The sequence below is a fragment of the Rhineura floridana genome, chromosome 5 (genome assembly GCF_030035675.1).
Source record: "Rhineura floridana isolate rRhiFlo1 chromosome 5, rRhiFlo1.hap2, whole genome shotgun sequence".
NCBI lineage: Eukaryota > Metazoa > Chordata > Lepidosauria > Squamata > Rhineuridae > Rhineura > Rhineura floridana.
Window position 1 is genome coordinate 44,821,795 of NC_084484.1, and position 21,336 is coordinate 44,843,130.

The following is a 21,336-nucleotide window of genomic DNA, read 5'->3' on the forward strand; positions in this document are numbered from 1 at the left end:
CTGAATCCCATCCAAGCCATTGATTTCAATGGGACAATCACAACTCCTTATAGGTGGATTGGAGCCAAGACGGTGAATTCTCTAGCTCAGAACAGCCATTTCCTTTTTGCAAAAGGTGGCATGACTTCTAATTTTTCATTTCTTTACAGAATTTCTGCCACATGGAGAAACTTTGTGATAACAGCAGTAATTATGAAAAATGAGAAAGTTTTTTAGGTAGTAGCAGTAGCCTTGTAAGATATTTTGTGTTAGCCAGAAGTCAGATGGCCAATTACAGAGGATAAGGGGAGTATGGCATTGTTTTAGGCCAATAGGCATCATGCATATACTCCGCTGAAGCAATTTGAAGATTACTACAGGGAAAATTAGTATCTCAGTAGGTTACAGTCCACATATCATGACAGTATGAACACTTATTCCCTTCCCTGCGGCCATTATTTTGAAAACATTTTTCGCAGCAAAAGACTCTGTAGAAAGCAGCAGCAGTAGTCCACTCCTCCACTAGCCAGAGTACTCCCTATTATTACAATAAATGAGATTTTGCACAGTCTTGAATTATGGGTGAGTCCTTTGCAGGTTAAGGCAGAGTGTTTTATAGCCTGTAGGAGAAAGTTAAAATTGATTGTTTCAGGATCTTGTGCCTAGTCAGGAAAAGGTCTTGTAGATTCAGCAGCCTTGTGGATTTTCGCCAGTGGTCACATAAAATCATGTGCCACAACCCAGTAACTTCTGCTCCTGGAACAGTGTTTCAGCTTTTTCTGATTTTTAGACAACAAGTGCCTTGTTGCCCTTGCAGAATCATCATCATGACTGGATAAAGTGTGCAGTCAAACTAAAACTTGAGTACAATGTTTATGCTGATATAATGCCATTTAGACAAAGACTTTAACTCCCATGGCTATAATTGGGCTTTTTGCTGTTACTTTGGTACACATACCTACAGAACAAAATATGACAAAGAGATAAGTTATCTCATTGTGAATAGATCAATATTTATGTTGGGATTTTTACACAAATAAGAGTAAAAATGGAAATACTACTAGGTCATTAGGAGAATAACCCTATAATTGAATTATGCTGGAGGGTGAGAAATTCCACCATTATGTTGTTGGAAGAGCCACTGTATCTTATACCAAACAGCAGAAAAATGGCAGGCATGATCCTAACATCCTTGGAAACACCACCAGCCTCCTTAATCAGGGCCGAATTGGTGATGACACCCAAATGACATCCAGATGCAAGAGGAACCAGTCCATGCAGGTGGAACGGGGGTGTGTGTGTGTGCCCATCACTGACTAGCTCAATTTTTTAAAAAATGTTTGAGATAAATTAAAATGCAAACATTTTCATCTTTTGATATTTTCTGCATGCTTTGGGAGTCTGAGGATGCCCATTGCTGGGAAGGAAGTCCTTTGTAGTTTGCAAAGGAGACAGAACATCTCACTCCTTTGCACTCTACTGGGATTGCCCATACCACAATTAAAAAAATCGGAACAAATATAGTAACATTTTATTATACTTAAGGAGCAGTCCAAAACCAAGATCCACCAGGATGAGTGAAGTTTGGAATAGGCAAATTTCCAGCTGAGCCAGCTGAAGTCCCTCATTTCAGTTCAGCCGGAGATACACTGGCATAAATCCTCCATCCTGGCACAGCTGGGCCTCAGCCAGCTGAGCCACTGTTGAGGTAAATCCCAAAAAAGGGGTGTGGAAGGAGTATGGTGGGGGCAGGATGGGGTAGGGGGAGGCTTACCCCTATTCTAAACCCCTTTTAACCTGGTTATGTGATCGAGCAGACTGGCTGAACTTAGTTGGCAAAAAGGGTGGTTTATGGCAAATTTCTCCTGAACAGAGTTTGGAACAGGAGTTACACCAGCATAATTTGCCCCAGCATAATCCTGCAGTTCCAATTGCTCTGCCCCTCAAGTATTTACACTTTATGATTATCTGTTAAAATGCTGTGTCCATATAGCAAGCTAGACTCTCTCCACCCTCCCTGCCCCTGCTGCCGCGAGTATGAATCAGTGGTGCCACTTAGACGTAGGCTGGCATTTAATGCAAGCTTCAGAAGAATATTAGGTGATTTTCCTAATGACCTTATTGTGTATAGAGTCATTTATCAGAAATAAAGCAGGGCCTCCAAAAGAAACAATGAAATAATTGTGAGGTTTCTGCAGAGGTTATTATGAGACCAAGAACAACATTACTCCTGTTATAAAACTGTCCATTGTAGCTATTAGTCTTATGTGTCCACATTCAAATCTTCTTAAAAATGAACTGACCAATGTATATTTTCATAAGGAAAATCCTTCTTCACTGTCAACATTTTGTCGTATGTTAAGGCCATGGAAAGTGTTACTGTGGAAACTGTTACTGTGAGGCTGGTTGGCATGGCGATAAATGTGAACTCCAGTGTGACATCACCCCATGGGAGATCAAGAGGAGGTGCACATCTCCAGGTGGCAAAATCTGCAGCAACAGAGGTGTGTCATTCATGCACTATTTTACATATGTAGATATCTTGGAGCTGGACAAAAGTTTATTTTTAATTAATATTTTGCAGTGTTCTAAGATAACATGGTATGGTGAAAATCCACCTTTCATTAGAAAAGGGTGGGATATTTAGAAACCCTGAAGCCACATCAGTTTATTTTATATTATATTTTTATAAGGATTATTTATTTATTTATTTATTTCTATCCTGCCCTTCCTCGCCCGGGGCAGATTTTTATACCATCCATCAATTATTCCAGAGCAGTTTACAACATATTAAAATAAAATACAGTGAATAATGCCAAGAAACATTGATTGCATAAGCAGAGTACAGCACACTTTTATTCACCTGCATGCACACACACACAAACATATTGGGTTATATTCAGCTAAGCCCTACTCAGAGTAGACCCCTTGAAATTAATGAACCTAAATTAATCATGTTTATTAACTTTAATGGGTTTACTCTGAGTAGGACTAGCATTTAATGTCACCCTTATTGTCCATTGTAATGGCTTGCTATAAATCTATAGACCAGGGATGAATAACCTGTGGCTGTCCTGATGCTATTGAACTAACTTCTATAATCCCTGACCATAGGCCATGCTGCCTGTGGCAACATCTGTAGGACAACAGGATCCCCATTCCTCATCTTAAGCATTAGAAAGTGACAGTCACCCAAAGCCAATATAAGATATAGAAAGACCACAATGAACAGCTATACATGGAGCTAATTCCCACATGTGGCAGCACTGCCACTTTCTTTTAATGCAATCATCCTCAAGCTCATGCATAGTTGTGACAGCATGAACCAGATGTACATGTATCTTTTGTGTACATGACATTGCAGAATTTTCATAACATTAGCAGTACTTTTGGGGAGGTACATTCAGATGGATGCCTTTTGCCAGTACTTTTAAGGTTAAGATCTGGATGGGAAGAGGTGTTATGAGTTAACAGCACTAAAACTGAATCCAGGAAAGATTCATTTTCAGACAAGAGGTGTTGGTGATGGGCAAGCAGTGAAATCAGGAGATGGGGTTTTTTTTCTTTTCTACATGAGTTCACACCCTCATTGAAGATATTTCTGGATGCAACCCTGCTCCTCAAATCTAGGAATTCTTTTTACTGTCTGCAACAGCCTTCCCCAGCATACAGGTACTGGCTGGGACTGATGGGAGTCTAGATATCACCAGTTGGGGAAGGCTGATCTAAGACTTTAATTGGTTTGACCCTCCGCTTTGACTGGAATACACTGTTTTGTCAGGCAAGTATCACCCCACATCTGTCCTTAGACCCATACTCCAGAATGCTGTTTTCAATGAAATGTGTAAGGCAACTTCTCTGCTGGTTTTCCAGTTTCAGGTGAAGACCTCTTTATTTAGGAAAGCACCCCGTAGATAGCTGAATCTTTCTGGAATTGTTGCTGCTAAGATGGTTCTTTGATGCAGTTTGTAAATGTATTTTTATGTAAAGAAATATAGAAAAGTAAAGTAATTTATACTTCCTCTAGTTTTATCAGAGAGGAAAAAACGTCTATAAGGATTTTTTTATTTTAATATGTTGAACTATTCACAATTGTCCCCCATCTTGGATGTTATTAGTTTTGCAGAGGGTGCAGTCTATAAACGTGGGATGGATGGATGGATGGAATATAAGTATTTGGCTGTCAACATGAGCAAGGTTCAGAACTTGAGTTTGCTGGTTTCATGTGACATGCATTCAGAAGACGTTTCATAAAATTATCTAGAATGAGATTGCTGGCCAGAATTGCCTCCTGCTTGGGGGCGGGGAAGGTTGTCTGAATGGTTCTCTGTGTGTTCGTGTTATTCTCTGCCAGTAATTTAAATGCTATGTATTCAGCACTAAACATCCATTTCAGCACTGTTTACGATGAACAATGTTTCATGAATGTGCCTGTATTCATGAACAAGGATGCCTGCTTTCACTAAGCAAATATTTAAAAGACCAATTGTTATTCCTCTGGCTGTGGCCCAGAGCTAATACAGTAAAGCAAAAGTGCAAATCTCAAAGATTCATCACTTTAGTACATCTCTACTGACAAAGCTCTGCCAAATTAGGAGCATCTAATTATCCTAAAAGCATTTAGAAAACTCTCTCCTCTTAATTACAGAGCAATTGAAAGCCTGGCTGAAATATGGAAATAGTAGAAGCTCATTTTTTTTTCAACACCATTTAAAATAAAATAAAATAAAATAAAAGGTTTTGTGGTCCTGGAAACAATGAACCAATAAATGTTATCTGTCAAATTAGATGTTTTACTTGTGTGATAACAAGTGATGCCAATAAAAAGTTTTTGTTATGTTTATCAGTTTATATGAAACATCATGAACGGCTATTGATTCCACTGAGTAACTATGTCTGGTAGGTAGTCTGTGAAATCTTATTTCCAGATAATTTCTACAGGAGCTCAAAGATTCCTTTATACCAACTTTCCATAACATGGTGCCTTCCAGATACTTTGAACTACAGCTCCCATCACTCCCAGTCAGCAAGGTGTGGCTGACGGGAGCTGTACTACAAAACAGCTGAAGGGCACCAGTTGGGGATGGCTGCTGTATAAACACCCCTAAATCACTTCACACTCCACAGCATATTCCTCAGGTTATGTTTCTGATGGTAGAACCTTGCACCACATGCAGAAGACTGCTTCAGATAGTCCATCAGTTTGTTGGAGTGGGTTGGGGGAATAGATGCAGGACTACAGTGAGAAAGTGAGGCTGAGAAGGCACATGCAGACAATAATTATTCACTAATAGGCAAAAAACCTTGCGGTTTAAGAACGCACCTATAGCCAACAGATATTTCTATCAAACTTTAAGAAGCAGGGAAATTAAGCAGCTATAGTGAATGCACCAGAGGAGCAGGAGATATTGTAAAATGTAAATGTACTGCCTTCAAGTCGATTCCGACTTATAGCAACCCTATGAATAGGGTTTTCATGAGGCTGAGAGGCAGTGACTGGCCCAAGGTCACCCAGTGCGCTTCATGGCTGTGTGGGGATTCGAACCCTGGTCTCCCAGGTCGTAGTCCAACACCTTAACCACTACACCACACTGGCTCTTTGTACTGCCCTACAAATCTGTAAAAATGCAAACACAACTTGGATTGGTCTTTCACAGTCCAATCCAGTTCCTGCCAAGTTTGGAAGAATTTGGTAACATGTGCCTCTGAGCATATGAAGAAGGAAGAGGGGAGGGGAGAGGGGAAGGAGAAGAAAGAGGGGAAAGGCAGGTCTGATCATTTGCATGCTTATTGAGTTCAATGGGATTTACTCCCATGCAGTCATGCTTAGGTTAAGTAAAACTGACCATCAGGGAGAAGGAGAAGGGGGGAGAAGAGAGTAAAGGAGGAAGGGAGGGGATTGGAAGGGGAGGGGGAGGGGCAGGAAGGGCAAAGGAAGGGGGAGAGAAGGGTAAAGAGGGAGGGGATAGGAGGAAGGAAGAGGGGAAGGCAGGCTTGATCATTTGCATGTTTTTTGAGTTCAATGGGATTTACTCCTGTGCAATCATGATTAGGATAGGTGAAACTGACCTGGGGGAGGAGCAAGGAGGGGGGAGAGGAGGACAGGAAGGGGAGGGAGGAGAGAGGAGGGGGAGGGAGGGAAAAAGATTGGGGTGTGGCCACTGGGCAGAGGGAAAGCCCCTTTCCTTTCCAAAAGGAAAAGACTGTGAACAGTATCATTGTTTTTCAGAGTTTCCCCCACTTTTTATTTTACAGCAGACACATGTAGTCTCCCACCCAAATTGAAACCAAAGCTGTCACTGGCCACATCCATACCAGACCTTTATTTCACTTTAGGGTGCTGAGAGTTGCTAGGAGACGCCCTAGTCCCCTCACAGAGCTACAATCCCCAGAATTCTCTGGGAAGAGGAGCTAACTGTTAAACCACTTTGGCCACTGGAGTTCTGTCAGGCGAATAGGAGTCTCCTAACAACTCTCAGCACCCTCCAGAAACTACACTGCTGAGGATTCTTTGGGGAAAGCCATGACTGTCTAAAGTGAAATGAAGGTCTGGCATGAGTGTGGCCACCTGATTAGGCAAGCCAAAAAGCTGTGAGTCTGACTTTTAGAACACTGACAGTTCTTACTGAGCATGCCTGGGCTTATCATTGACTCCAATGTTAAATTTCTTAAATTAATTAAAAATCAGCCAGGTATTTTTTTTTAACTTTTAAACTGCAGAAGATGAAAGTCAGAGTATGGGGCAAGGTCAGTAATAGGATTACAGGTACTCTGTGAACATGGCTGATTTTTAATTAATTTCAACAATTTATGAGACCACTGACAGAAAAAAGTCCAAAAAGGGTCTGGTTTTTTCCTCTCTCTTTTTACACTTTGAACTCTTGATTCTTTCTGTCTGTTGTGTGTATCACCATGAAAATTTAGAGGGTTGTTAAGCAAGCGTTTCTGAGTTCAGGACTATAGGTTTTGTAAGGTTTTATTTTGCAATGACCTTATGGGAAGCAGCAGAATGGCATGGGGGTATTTTCAATTTAACACTGTGGAACGCAAAAAATCCATGCTGGCTATGGTATACAGCCAATCTTGTGGCTGTATAATTATTAATTTAGAGAGTGGAACTCAGGCTGCCCCATAGCTTTTATGCGTTCAGTCTAGGAATCATATGTACCAGAGATGGTCCTACAGCCATAGCTGGACTCCACTAGCCAAAATGACCAATGGTCAGGGATTATGGGAGTTGTAGTCCAACAACGTGAGGGAGGCACAGATTCCTCATCCGTAGCAATCTCAATACTCTGAGTGCTAGTCATTATGCAGTCAGAACAGCACCATCCATGCACAGGTGTTCAGGGAACCCAAAGCTTGCAAACATACAAAGATTAAATCAAGTGCAGATTGAGCATGCTCATTAGGTACAATGATGACTGACTGGGTAGAAAAAAATGAAATCAATGGGGTTGGATAATGGAATGGAGTGTCTGGAACTCTCTAGAGGATCACTCTACACTACAACATTTTGTTATGGGTCCCAGTTGCCCCATATAATTCTCTTTGTCATTTGAAAGGCATGACAAAGATTTTTGAACCCTTATTCTCATTGGTCAAAATAAATGGGTTATCTGGCTTTCATCCTTTTGTAACTGGCCCTATGATGAAAGATCCTAGGGAGCCAGAAAGTGGTACCAATCATCACCCAAGATGAGTCAAAGGACTGATAAGTCTAGACTCGTACAAGACTCTTCCCTTTATTCATCTTAATAGTCTCCATTCTAATAAACTGATTTTGTTGTTAATATAAACTCTCTTTAGGCACCTGTATATGCGGTGAATGCACATGTCACGATGTTGACCCAACTGGAGATTGGGGAGATATTCATGGAGACACCTGTGAGTGTGATGAACGAAATTGCAAGGGACTCTACGACAGATATTCAGATGATTTCTGTTCAGGTAAAGGCAATCTTTGAAGTGAAGGTAAATAATTTAATATGGTTTAATATGGTTGCATAAACTTGTTGTTGTTACATGCCTTCAAGCTGATTACGTCTTATGATGACCCTATGAATCAGTGACCTCCAAAAGCATCTGTCATGAACCACCCTGTTCAGATCTTGTAAGTTCAGGTCTGAAGCTTCCTTTATGGAATCAATCCATCTCTTGTTTGGCCTTCCTCTTTTTCTACTCCCTTCTGTTTTTCCCAGCATTATTGTTTTTTTCTAGTGAATCATCTCTTCTCATGATGTGTCCAAAGAATGATAACTTCAGTTTCATCATTTTAGCTGCTAGTGACAGTTCTGGTTTAATTTGTTCTAACATCCAATTATTTGTGTTTTTTGCAGTCCATGGTATGTGCAAAGCTTTCCTCCAACACCACATTTCAAATGAGTTGATTTTCCTCTTATCCACTTTTTTCACTGTCCAGCTTTCACATCCATACATAGAGATCAGAAATACCATGGTCTGAATGATCCTGACTTTGGTGTTCAGTGATACATCTTTGCATTTGATACATCTTTAACTTTCGTCAGCATTCGTTTCAAATCATTACTGGTTTCTGCTAGTAGTATGGTATTGTCTGCATATCTTAAATTATTGATATTTCTCCCACCAATTTTCACACCTCCTTCATCTTGGTCCAATCCTGCTTTCCGTATGATATGTTCTTCATACAGATTAAACAAATAGGGTGATAAAATACACCCGTGTCTCACATCCTTTTCGATTGGGAACCAATCGCTTTCTCCATATTCTGTCCTTACAGTAGCCTCTTGTCCAGAGTATAGGTTGTACATCAGGACAATCAGATGCTGTGGCACCCCTATTTCTTTTAAAGCATTCCATAGTTTTCCATGATCTACACAGTCAAAGGCTTTGCTGTAACCTATAAAGCACAGAGTGAGGGGTGCTTAGGCTCCACAATAAAATTGACACTGTCTAGCACCGTGGTGGAGAATCTTTTTTGAGGATCACATTACCTCAGTAGAAAGCTGTTGGGGTGGGGTAGCGTTCCAGTAGTGGGTGAGATCAAACCCAAAAGTGTGCAGGGCCAGACCCACACACAATCACACACCTTTAACATACACATGGATATTATCTCTTACACGCACGCACGCACGCACGCACGCACACACAGAAAGATCTATTTTCCATGGGAAGAAAGGTATATATTTAATTTTGAGTAACTCCACTCAAATTTCAACTTCCATTTTCTCCAAAAGCTCCCCAACACCATTTATCTATCTTGACTGTGCAAAAGACAAATGTCAGTAATACCAGCAGTAGAATGCAAATAAAATCAATATACAACTGCATCCCCAAAATTACATGCATGGAACTGCAAAATGCATGAGTGACCATTTGCATATTTATAAGAAACACAACTCTTCTTTTCAGCATCTTCTTCTCTGCTTGCTCTTCTTGCAGAAAATCTTATAGAGAAATGAGCTGCAATTGCTCACTGTTCACAGCGTCAAAGCCCTTTCTCCTCTGTTGAACAGCTGATGGGCAGGAGGGGATCCAGAGGGCTAGATGACATCCAGCTATGGGCCTATCTAGTCCATGAGCCAGGGATTCACCACCTCTGATCTAGCAGTAAGGGCTTCAGAGTTATTATGGGGCATATACCTTCAGTCATAGCTTGGGCACTACATACAGAATCTAAAAAATTTAAGAGTCATGGGTATCTTTCAATTTTGGATTATTGTGAGCAAACTGATCTCCCTAACAACGTTGTTATAATGATTATTGAGACAATGTATGCAAAACTAGCGGTCCTCATACTTGGCGTTGCTCAGGAATGCTAAGAAACCAAAAGATTGGTGCAGTTTTGAATTCAGTGGTTCAAATCAGTGCAGCTTTGAAAGGTTCAGTCTGCCATCTTGATTCAAAATGGCACCCAAATGTATCTAAATAGAGACAAAAGCCTGTTCCTTGATTTCAGGAACCATCATGCAAAATTTGGTTACATCGTCAGAGGTGTTCAAATACGTAGCAAGCAAACAAACAACTTTCCAAACGATATAGTACATGCTCTGTACACTCAGAAGGTTCTTTATAAATGCTGTACCTTATTTCCTCTGCCGCATAAATGAATCACACACTATATACCAGAGCTTGGAAAAGTTACTTTTTTGAACTACAACTCCCATCAGTCCCAGCCAGCATGGCCACTGGATTGGGCTGATGGGAGTTGTAGTTCAAAAAAGTAACTTTTCCAAGCTCTGCTATATACATTATGTGTAGACAATTCCTCACCCCTTGTTGAGTAGATGTCATGATAAGATGACCCTGGATACAATCTTTTTACAAAGCTTGCCCCTTAAGGATATTTTGCAGTGTATTACTTCTGTCCAATTGACAGAAGGAGACTGTGGATAAGGAAGCCCCATATGTCTAGATGAACCATTTAGGGAGTGTAAGATGCCAATTTGCTGATAAATACCTCCCTGCAACTAAAATGAAATACCTGTGGCTATTTTAAAGACTTCATTCAACAAGAGCAGGAGCCTTGCTGCTATGACTTTACCTTACAGAGAGACCGTTTTCTCTAGAGATTCCCGTCTCTATAAACATTTCATTTCATAGCTCTTCATCTTGCGGAGTGATTGGCTTCTTCAAAATAGTTTTATCAGTTAGCGTATAACAGGATGACTGTCTCCTAACAATTCTCCAGCAGCAAAGAGTAATACTTCCCCCCACCCTTTTCAAACTTGGGTACCACAAGGAAATGAAGCACATCTTTTGTAGACAAGCTGTGTCGTGATGCCACTTCATAATTCCCTACATGGTGGTCTTTATGTGGCCTGATTTCCTCTGAAGCAGAACCACATGAAAATTCTACACATTCTATAGACGTGAAAATGAACCAGGCAGTGGGCTCTTCATTTGTTATTTATTTAATACATTTTGTATCCCATCTTTATTTAACAAAATTTATATACCGCTTGATTGTAACCTCTAAGCGGTTTACACAGCTGCTCCACACAGCACATAACTCAACTGTGCTGTCACAAGAGGTAGTGATGGCCTCCAGTTTGGATGGCTTTAAAAGAGGATTGGAAAAATATCATGGAGGATAAGGCTGTCAATGGCTACTAGCCATAATGGCTATGCTCTGCCTCCACTGTTCGAGGTAGCATGCCTCTGAATCCCAGTTGCTTAGGAACATGTGGGGAGAGTGCTGTTGCACTCAGGTCCTGCTTGTGGGCCTCCCATGGGCATCCAGTTGGCCAGTGTGAAAAAAGAGTGCTGGATTATTTATATTTATTTATTTATTCAGCTTATATCCCGCCCGACTAGCAAACAGCTCTCTGGGCGGCAAACAGCAACATATACAATAATAAAATTACAAAGTCAGTATAACAAATATAAAAATACACCATCTAAAATAGAAATTACAGCATTTACATAAATAACTTAAATTAAAATGCCTCAGAGAAGAGAAAGGTTTTAACCTGGCGCCGAAAGGATAATAGTGTCGGCGCCAGGCATACCTCCTCGGGGAGACTATTCCACAATTCGGGGGCCACCACTGAGAAGGCCCTAGATCTTGTTACTACCCTCCAGGCCTCCCTATGGGTCGGGACCCGGAGGAGGGCCTTCGTAGTAGACCGTAGTGTACGAGCCGGTTCGTAACGGGAGAGGCGTTCCTGCAGGTATCGTGGTCCCACGCCGTATAAGGCTTTATAGGTTAAAACCAACACTTTGAATCTGGCCTGGTAGCATATTGGAAGCCAGTGCAAGCGAGCCAGAACAGGTGTTATATGCTCAGACCGCTTAGTTCTTGTTAGCAGTCTGGCCGCCATATTTTGCACTAGCTGTAGCTTCCGAACCGTCTTCAAAGGTAGCCCTACATAGAGCGCGTTGCAGTAGTCCAAAAGTGAGGTTACCAGAGCATGAACCACTGATGTAAGGTCCTCCTTACTCAGATAGGGATGTAGCTGGGCTACCAACCGAAGTTGGTAGAACGCATTCCGTGCCACTGAGGCTACATGGGCCTCAAGTGACAGGGAAGAGTCTAAAACGACTCCCAAACTACGAACCTGATCCTTTAGGGGAGTGTAACCCCGTCCAGGACAGGGTATGTATCCACCATCTGACCAGAGAAACCATCCACCAGCAGCATTTCAGTCTTATCAGGATTGAGTTTCAGTTTGTTAGTTCTCATCCAGTCCATTGTCGCGTCCAGACAACGGTTCAGCACATCGACCGCCTCACCTGAAGAAGATGTAAAGGAGAAGTAGAGCTGCGTGTCATCAGCGTACTGATGACAACGCACTCCAAAACTCCGGATGACCACACCTAACGGCTTCATATAGATGTTAAAAAGCATGGGAGACAAGACCGAACCCTGTGGGACCCCATATTGGAGAACCCATGGGGTCGAGCAATGTTCCCCAAGTATTATCTTCTGGAGATGGCCCGCCAAGTAGGAGCGGAACCACTGCCAAGCAGTGCCTCCAACACCCAACTCCGCAAGCCTCTCCAGAAGGATACCATGGTCGATGGTATCAAAAGCCGCTGAGAGATCAAGGAGAATCAACAGAGTTACACTCCCTCTGTCTCTCTCCCGACATAGGTCATCACACAGGGCGACCAAGACCGTCTCAGTGCCAAAACCGGGTCTGAAACCTGACTGAAATGGATCTAGATAATCGGTTTCATCCAATAGCGCCTGGAGCTGGTCAGCAACCACTCGTTCCAGGACCTTGCCCAAGAATGGAACATTTGCCACTGGTCTATAGTTGTTAAAGTCTTCTGGGTCCAAGGAAGGTTTTTTCAGGAGTGGTCTCACCGCCGCTTCTTTCAGACAGCCAGGGACCACTCCCTCTCGTAAAGAGGCATTTATCACTTCCTTGGCCCAGCTGGCTGTTCCATCCTTGCTAGTTTTTATAAGCCAAGAGGGGCAAGGATCAAGTACCGAAGTGGTTGCACGTACCTGTCCAAGCACCTTGTCCACGTCCTCGAACTGAACCGACTGAAACTCATCCAACAAAACATGACTAGACGGTGCTCCAGACACCTCATTAGGACTAACTGTCATAAAATGGGAATCTAGGTCCCGATGAATGCATAAGATCTTATGCTGGAAGTGCTCAGCAAACTCATTACAGTGGGTTACCGATGTATCTGCCATGTCCTGTGGGCCAGAATGGAGTAGCCCTAGGACAACTCTAAAAAGCTCCGCTGGGCGGGAGAGAGATGCCTTAATAGTGGCGGCGAAATGTTGTTTCTTCGCCGCCCTCACCGCTCCTACATACCGTTTGGTAGAAGCACAAACCAGTGCATAATTGCATTCGTCGGGAGTTCATCTCCAACTCCGCACAAGCCGTCTCCTATCTTGCTTCATCGCTCTTAGCTCCAGAGTATACCAAGGAGCTGTATGAGCTCTACAAAGGAGAGGGCGCGCAGGAGCGATCGTGTCCACTGCCCGGGTCATCTCTGCATTCCACAGATTAGCCAGGGCTTCGACAGGAGCGCCAGTCCTATCAGCCGGAAAATCCCCCAGAGCCCTTTGAAAACCTTCAGGATTCATTAGTCTCTGGGGGCGGACCATTTTAATAGGTCCCCCACCCTTGCAGAGGGAAAAGGCCACTGAAAGTCTAAACTTCAGCAAGCAGTGATCTGACCATGACAAAGGGAGAGATGTAAGACTCCCCACATCCAGATTACTATCCCCATGTCCAGTAGTAAAAACAAGGTCGAGAGTATGCCCCGATGTATGTGTTGGGCCACTAACACGTTGAGACAGCCCCATGGTTGTCATGGCGTCCATGAAGTCCTGAGCTGCCCCAGACAAAGAAGCCTCGGCATGGATGTTGACATTCCCCAGTACTAATAGTCTGGGGGATCTCAACAATACCTCCGAGACCACTTCCGTCAGCTCAGTTAGGGAAGCCATTGGGCAGCAAGGTGGACGGTACACCAAAAGGATTCCCAGTCTGTCCCTCTGGCCCAACACAAGGTGCAAACACTCCAGACCCGTAACTGCATGGACATGGTGCTTGGTGAGTGAGATGGAACTCTTATAGACCACAGCAACCCCACCTCCCCAACCCTCAGATCTACCATGATGCTGAACCAAATACCCCGGTGGGCAGAGCTGGGAGAGACTAACTCCTCCCTGCTCGCCCACCCAGGTCTTGGTTATGCATGCCAGATCGGCTGCCTCATCCATAATCAAATCATGGACGAGGGAGGTTTTATTTTGTACTGATCTGGCATTAAGAAGCAGCAACTGGAGATCTGAGGGTTGGCTGAGAGGACAACCAACAACCCTGCGGATATGAGAGGGACCGGAACAAGGCACAGCCACTACATGTCTGGGCCGCGTTCCCCTTACCTGGCATGTCCCTCTCCTAACACCATACCTTCCTCTGCCCGTCACTACGGCAATTGGGGCCCCCTCTAGTCTCCCCACTTGATAGAAAGATCTCTTCCCCAGGCACATTGTAAACTATAAAAACAAAACTCATATAAATAAAAAATACACACCCACTCATACCATCCACTCATACAGACACCCACACATTCAATTTACACTCTCACAGCAAACATAGTCCCGCACTCTGTGTGCACAAACGTCAGCTCTAGACCTCTCTTCTTTCCACGATGAACGCCAATCTCAGCAGTTTCCAGTAGCCTTCATAGGTTTCTGGGCTGTACACACCATAGGGTGTAGACCTCCGAAGGATCCAGATGGCAATGATGATAAGAAGGTACAAAGCACAAAGGGCCACAGCGACATCGGAGCCCAGGCCATGACAAAGCGCAGCAACAGCAATAACAGCAGAGGGCACAGTCACGGCAGCGATGATGGAACACAAACCGTAGCAAAAAGCATGACATCTCTCAGGGTGCAGGATAGGGACGCAGCCTGCTTCTTTCTCGTACTCATCTAGAGGCGCTGTCATCTTGGTGCGAACGCATCTCCCGCTGCATGCCGGGTAACGCTCTGCTGGGAGATCAGGCAAGTGCCTCCGCCCCACCATGCCACGTGGCTTGATCCAGCAGGGCTGAACTTACGTTCATCATGGAAGTCAAGGCAGCATACATGGGGTTCCCAGGCTGTATCCCTTTTAGGCAGTGTCTGGACCCAGTCCTTCTTAATTAGCTTCAGCAAGGTACCTTCCAGCCTTTCCCACCTAGTGGGCCACCAGATGTTGGACCACAATTCCCATCTTTCCTGACCATTGGCAATGCTGGCTGAGGCTGATGGGAGTTGTGGTCCAACAACATCTGGTAGCCGACTAGTTGGGAAAGGCTGGTTTAGACCATAGGATGGACTGTAGCATTTTAGACTTCAGGCGAGGGAATCACAATTTTGATTGCTCCCCTGTGTTTGTTATGGAAATTCATCACTAGGAGAAAAAACATAAGCACAGTAGGAACAGAGCCAGGCTAGAACCTTTCTCTGTGGTATGCTGCTAGTTTTCCATCTGCAGGGAGTTGTTTACATAGAAAACATTTTAAAATGGTATCCCTCCCTTTTCTCCAACCTAATTTGGTATAGCCAGTTCTGCTACCTTGTCGCCAGCTTATACCGCTGTATGTGAAGAGTCACCCCAGGAGAGGAAAGGACTAAGGCAGGGCAGGGGTATAGTGAGACAGTTTCATTGGAGGGGGGGCAGAGATGAAAATGGCAGGGGGACAGAAGGGTTGGGGCATTGGTCACTATAAAAGAAGTTTCTGGGGGAAAAACATTTTCATAGGTAATGACACCCATCAATTTATGCATTTTAATTAGGAACTATGACTTGTGGCGTTTACAAAAAAGCAAATCAATTTAAATACAATGTTTTCCACATGCAAAATAGTCATGTAAACTAAGTAACAGTGACTAGGAAGTAAATATATCGTGCAAGTCATCCTACCATAAGGATCTGACCTGTTATAAAGTCTAATACATTGTGATTTTTCTGCAAACTTGCAGAGGAACTGTTCACTTGAAATTCCTTCAAATATGTTACTTTCAAAAGCCAGAATTACTAAGTTTGTTCTTCTGTGATGAAGCATTGAACATCTGTATGGTGTCAACACATGTGTCAAAGTTGAGAATGAATTTTCACACACAGCTGTAGATACACCAAAAGTGAGTCCGGCAGCATACAAAGTGTACATGTTTGAAAGGCTTCCTTGGACAGGTACAATGTTTTAGTATGCTTGTGAACTGTGAGTTCCTTTCTCCTTAGGCAGCTTGTTTCTGGAACTAACTACCCCGGTTGCCTTTGCCATGCCAGGAAAGCAATTAAGAGAAGTTTCACTTTAAAAATTAAATCAATATCTATTAGGGTTACCAGATCTCCGGTCTTTGGCCAGAGTCTCTGGTTTTTGGGGGGCCCTCTGGCTCTCCGGCTAGTACCCTTTAATCTCTGGACTCTCAACTTCAATTTTAAAAAAATTACGTTTCTAGGTGGTCTGGTTCCCGAGATATACACCAAAATGTCAACCGCCCCCCCGCATGACTGTTAAATCTGTTTTACAAATGTTTAGCACAGCTCCTTGCTCTAACTACAACTCCCATCAGCCCAATCCAGTGGCCATGCTGGCTGGGGCTGATGGGAGTTGTAGTTTTAAAAAGTAACTTGTTCAAGCTCTGGCTCTAACCCTGCCCTTTCAGGATTGTAGCCAATAAATGAAGCCAGGTTGTGACTTTTTGATCCAGGCATGCCTAAGCTTAATTTCAACGTCCGAAAATGGAGGCGTTCAGATTTTGCAGTTTGTGTAAGTAATATGGCTTAAAGTTTTTTTTTCTCTTCTGTGCAAGAGTCAGACCCTGGGCTATGAAATATAAAAGTATTTAATCCAATACTCCATTAGGACCTACTTTTGAGTAGACATGGTTAGGATTATATAGGGTGTATTTTTACACCTCTGTGTGTGTGTGTGTCCTTTCCAACAACCCTGTGAGGTAGGGTTGCTGATTGGAAACCAAGGCAACTCACAATAAAAAATAAATCACTTTAAAAACCAATAACCATAAAACAAGTATAAACAGTTGCAAAACAGCTTAAAGTGGCATGATTCTGAATTTTGGGTTGAGTGAATAAAGTTTATTTATTTATTTATTATTTGATTTATATCCTGCCCTTCCTCCCAGTAGGAGCTCAGGGCGGCAAACAAAAGCATTAAAAACACTTTAAAAATCATAAAAACAGACTTTAAAATATATTAAAACAAAACATCTTTAAAAACATTTTTAAAAGCTTTAAAAACTTTTTTTTTAAGAAAAGGTTTAAAAACATATTAAAAAGCAATTCTAACACAGACACAGACTGGGATAAGGTCTCAACTTAAAAGGCTTGTTAAAAGAACAAGTTCCTTATCACTTCAGGATACAGTTTTCCCTGGTTAAGTAAGCCCCATTGAATACATTGGGACTTGCTTCTGAGTAAACAAACATAGGATTGCACTATAAATATCTTTACAGGTTGTATAAATAATAAACATATTTGACAGTCATGCTTACATAAATATTTTGTCATACTGTGTCCCAATAAGTATCCAATTTCACACTATGGTTGTACAATACTTCCTTTACATTTTAAGTATGCCTTGGGTTGGTCATGGTTCTCCATTGTTTTCATCCTGAGGGGCAGATAGGCTGAGAGATGGTGAGTAGCCCATTGTCACCCACTACAGTTTATAGCTCATTTCCATTTTGAAAAATTAATTAAAACAATTTACATGCAGGCAAAATTTATTAAGTGGATTCACGCAATATGTTTAAAGCACAGCCAACTCGCATTTAAAGCGCACGACTTCCCCTAAAGAATCCTGGGAAGTGTCGTTTCCCCCTCACAGTTATAGTTCTCACCACTCCTAACAAACTGCAGTTCCCATGATTTTGTGGTGGGATTCATGTGCTTCAATTGGGTGTTGAATGTGCTTTAAATGAATGGTGTGGATCTACCCTAGGTATGATGTGCATTCAAGAGTGAATTGAAAAGAACAATTTTAAAAGATACTTCTTACTCTTACTCATTTCTCAGACCTCTTTCTGAAGTGAAGGGTCAAATCTGTAAAGAAGTTTGGAGCAGCCACGTTAAATGATAAGGGCAGGGCATTCCAGGCAGGGGGTTGCCAACCCTACTTGGATATGGATGTCTTTGTAGAGGAACCCTAGTCAAGGTTTACCAACAGCACAATCCAAACTGTATCGACTAGAAGTTAGTCTTGTTGAGTTCTATGGGGCTTAATCCCTTAGTAAGTGTGTTTAGAATTGCAGCCTTCAGGAGCATTCATCTTTACTCCCCAAAGCTCCCATCTAACATCTCCACAACACTAAGCTCCTTTGTCCCTACAGTGACCTTCTGATGACTGGCCTGGCCTGAAGGCACTTAACCCTTCCTACTGAAAGCAAGTAGGCTAGATTAAATGTTCGCTACCCAGGCTCCATCTTTTAGCTAAGATTTCTATCTTAATTTCCAATCAGATTTGTTTTAATTGTATGCTCCAAGCAACTGTGATTGATGCTTAATGTATCATGCTTAATGACATCACTAGGGCCCGCCCCATGCCCGCCCCTCAAATCTCAGGTTTTGGGTTGCTTCTGACCTGGCAACCCTAATACCTATAAACATCACTTTTCATAAGGAAATGCTTGACAGCATGTCACATAGGAACTATACATCTCTCTGAACTACAGGTGCTAGAATTAACTGTGCAACAGAAAGGCCCTGGACCAGCCCACTTCTTTGGTAGTACGTAAGTTCATGTAAGAAAAGTTATATAAGGTGAATTATATACAATAGATGAACTTACAAGATCTGAACAGAGTGGTTCATGACAGATGCTCTTGGAGGTCGCTGATTCAAAGGGTCACCTTAAGTCATAATCGACTTGAAGGCACATAACAACAACATATACAATGGTTTGCACAGTTGGGTAGAGGTCTAAAACTGTTGCAACTAAGGCTCTAGCCACATTATACTCTTCAAAACCATTTTGAAATGGAACCGGATTGACAGATTTTTCAACTTTTTTTTTAACAAACTAGGGAAGAAATGCCCCCCAGACATGCATGCACACACAATATTTCAGCTCCCCATTACATGGAAGTTAGCCTCAATAGACTTCCTGGAACTTGGAGAGCCAGCTCACTACCTCTCTGCTTCTTCTCAGGTCCTGCTCTAGGCTAGGCTAGGCTAGGCTGTTGCAGTGTCTAGGCCCAAAAGCCTAGGCACACCCATCAGGTGCACTAATAGCACCCACCACTTAGAAAGACTGCCTGAGCACTACAGGGGAGGAGGATGTCAGTGTTATCAATAAAAAAAAATTCCCACCAGACCCATGCCCCAAATCCCCCCAAATCTGACCTTAACCCCAAAGACACCATGTTTGATAACATTTTTGTCTTATGTGAAACACTGTTATGAGGCAGTGCTTAACAAGGTGAATAATAGAATTTAAAAGTACTTGCAACCATTGGTGTGTTGTATTTAGGTTTGGAACCGCGGATACAAATATGTGTGTGTGGCCTTTAGATCTGAGAGAGGTATGGTTTTACATTTCTGGGGTTTTTAGGTTTAAAAAATGCTTGCTCTGTGTGTGTGTGTTTGGTTGGCTACTCTGAGAACCAGATGATGGACTAGATGGGCCGTTACCTGATCCAGCAGGTACTTCCTGTGATGATTATAAGATGTACTGTTTATACAAAGGATATGTGTTGTGGAATCACCTTATTAAATACAATCAGAGATTCCTCATTGGTGAGGCAAGTGCATTCTGTGCATGCTCAGGCCATTTATTTCTGAGGATTGTAGTTCCTAATCATCATGTCTCCTTTGGTGGTGCTTAGGCTGTATCACACTTTGATTGGGTAGAATATTGCCTGCACATTTTCCTTCTGTCAACCAATTGGTACAAACCTCCTTGTCTGTAAACTGTTAAAAACCAAGAACACCACAGGTTCTGGAGGCTTGACTTAAAAGTCTTTCTCTCTGGAGGGCCAAACATTGCCTACACTCCTGTTCTAACCACTCAGTCAAATACTGAGATCCCCAAGGTATCAGAATAAGACCCCATTTAGATGTTATCTTGTTCCTTCTCCTTCATGGTTTTGAGCTTACTTGTTACACTAGTAAAGCAGATGTTGCTAAAACAGTACATGATTATGCTATCCACCATAAACAAGAATAGAATATGTAAACCAGGGACAGCCAATCAGGTGCCCTCCAGATGTTGTGAGACTACAAAAAGTTTTATTATCCCTGACCATTAGCTATGCTGGCTGGGACTGATGGGAGCTGTAGTCAACATCTGAAAGTCACCATGTTGGACATTATGAGAAGCAACCATTAAGTAGCTATGCAACTGTAGAGGCGGAGCTGAAGTGGAGTGGCCATTTGTGCATTACCAAAAAAGAGGATGAAAGAGGGTACATATTTGCATAAAATTTTCACATGCTAATTTAAGCATATAGTAAATTAGAAATAATTACTATAATTTAAATAGAAATACAATGCATTTCACCAAAGTGCGGCACACTGTGATCAGGTGACCTGCATTCCTACTCTGTTGTTTGAGATGCTAATTGTTGTTGTCTAACTTTGAGGCCACTGCTCTCCTCTCATTTTTTAAAATCTTTAAACTGGGCAGTCCTTCAAGTAGAGAACTGTTGTCTGTAAAGTAGGACACATGGCTACCATAAGCTGAAATATGTATTTTCATTTTGCTGTTAAGGTCATGGACAGTGTAACTGTGGAAGATGTGATTGTAAACCAGGCTGGACAGGGAAGAAGTGTGAGCATTCTCTTTCTTGTCATATGTCAGCTGAAGAGAGTGCTCGAAAATGTCAAGGAAGCTCACACTTGCCGTGCTCTGGAAGAGGTAGGTAGCTCACTTTGATTTTTCAGCATGGCAGCAATTCAGTTGAGCTGCAGCTTGATATGGAGGCAGTTCAGTTTCATTGAGCATGGAAACTGGTTCACATTTCAACTGTTTTATAGAGCAGCTCAAGCAGAAAAGATTTTGCCACCTGTTAATCCCTACTAGCCTACACTTGGAATAGGCGGGATCAGCAGGGGCCTCATGTGATTTGTGGATGTCAGAAGTGTTTAATCAACAAACCTGATGTCTTTCTTTCTTTCTTTCTTTCTTTCTTATAAAAGACTCAACAGCAAATTCATGGGCAGTAGGCTACTAAAATAGACTGGCTAGTTGGCATCTCTTATCTTCCTCACTTGGATTGCCTTTAGGCAAATCTTCAGCACTTGGTATCTTTGGGCAGTGGCCAAGGCCCCAAGGCCTGAGCAGGGACCACCAGCTTTGTCACTTGGCTGGAATCATCCAGCTCTATTTTAATTCCCCAGTTGCTCCAGAGTGACAAGTTCCAGACCTTTGTGGAAAATTAAAACG

General features: G+C 42.5%; 1 protein-coding gene across 3 annotated transcripts in view; it reads left to right on the forward strand.

Annotated features, from left to right (window-relative positions):
- ITGBL1 (integrin subunit beta like 1) overlaps nt 1-21,336 on the forward strand; it is a 256,018-nt gene that overhangs the window by 121,157 nt on the left and 113,525 nt on the right. For all 3 annotated transcript variants that reach the window (XR_009762710.1, XR_009762711.1, XM_061626598.1), the window contains exons 5-7: nt 2,343-2,483; nt 7,789-7,929; nt 20,662-20,808. Coding sequence is in view for 1 of the 3 variants with exons in the window: in XM_061626598.1 (XP_061482582.1) it covers nt 2,343-2,483; nt 7,789-7,929; nt 20,662-20,808 (429 nt within the window). In the remaining 2 variants the exon portion in view is untranslated. The remainder of the gene's footprint in view (nt 1-2,342; nt 2,484-7,788; nt 7,930-20,661; nt 20,809-21,336) is intronic.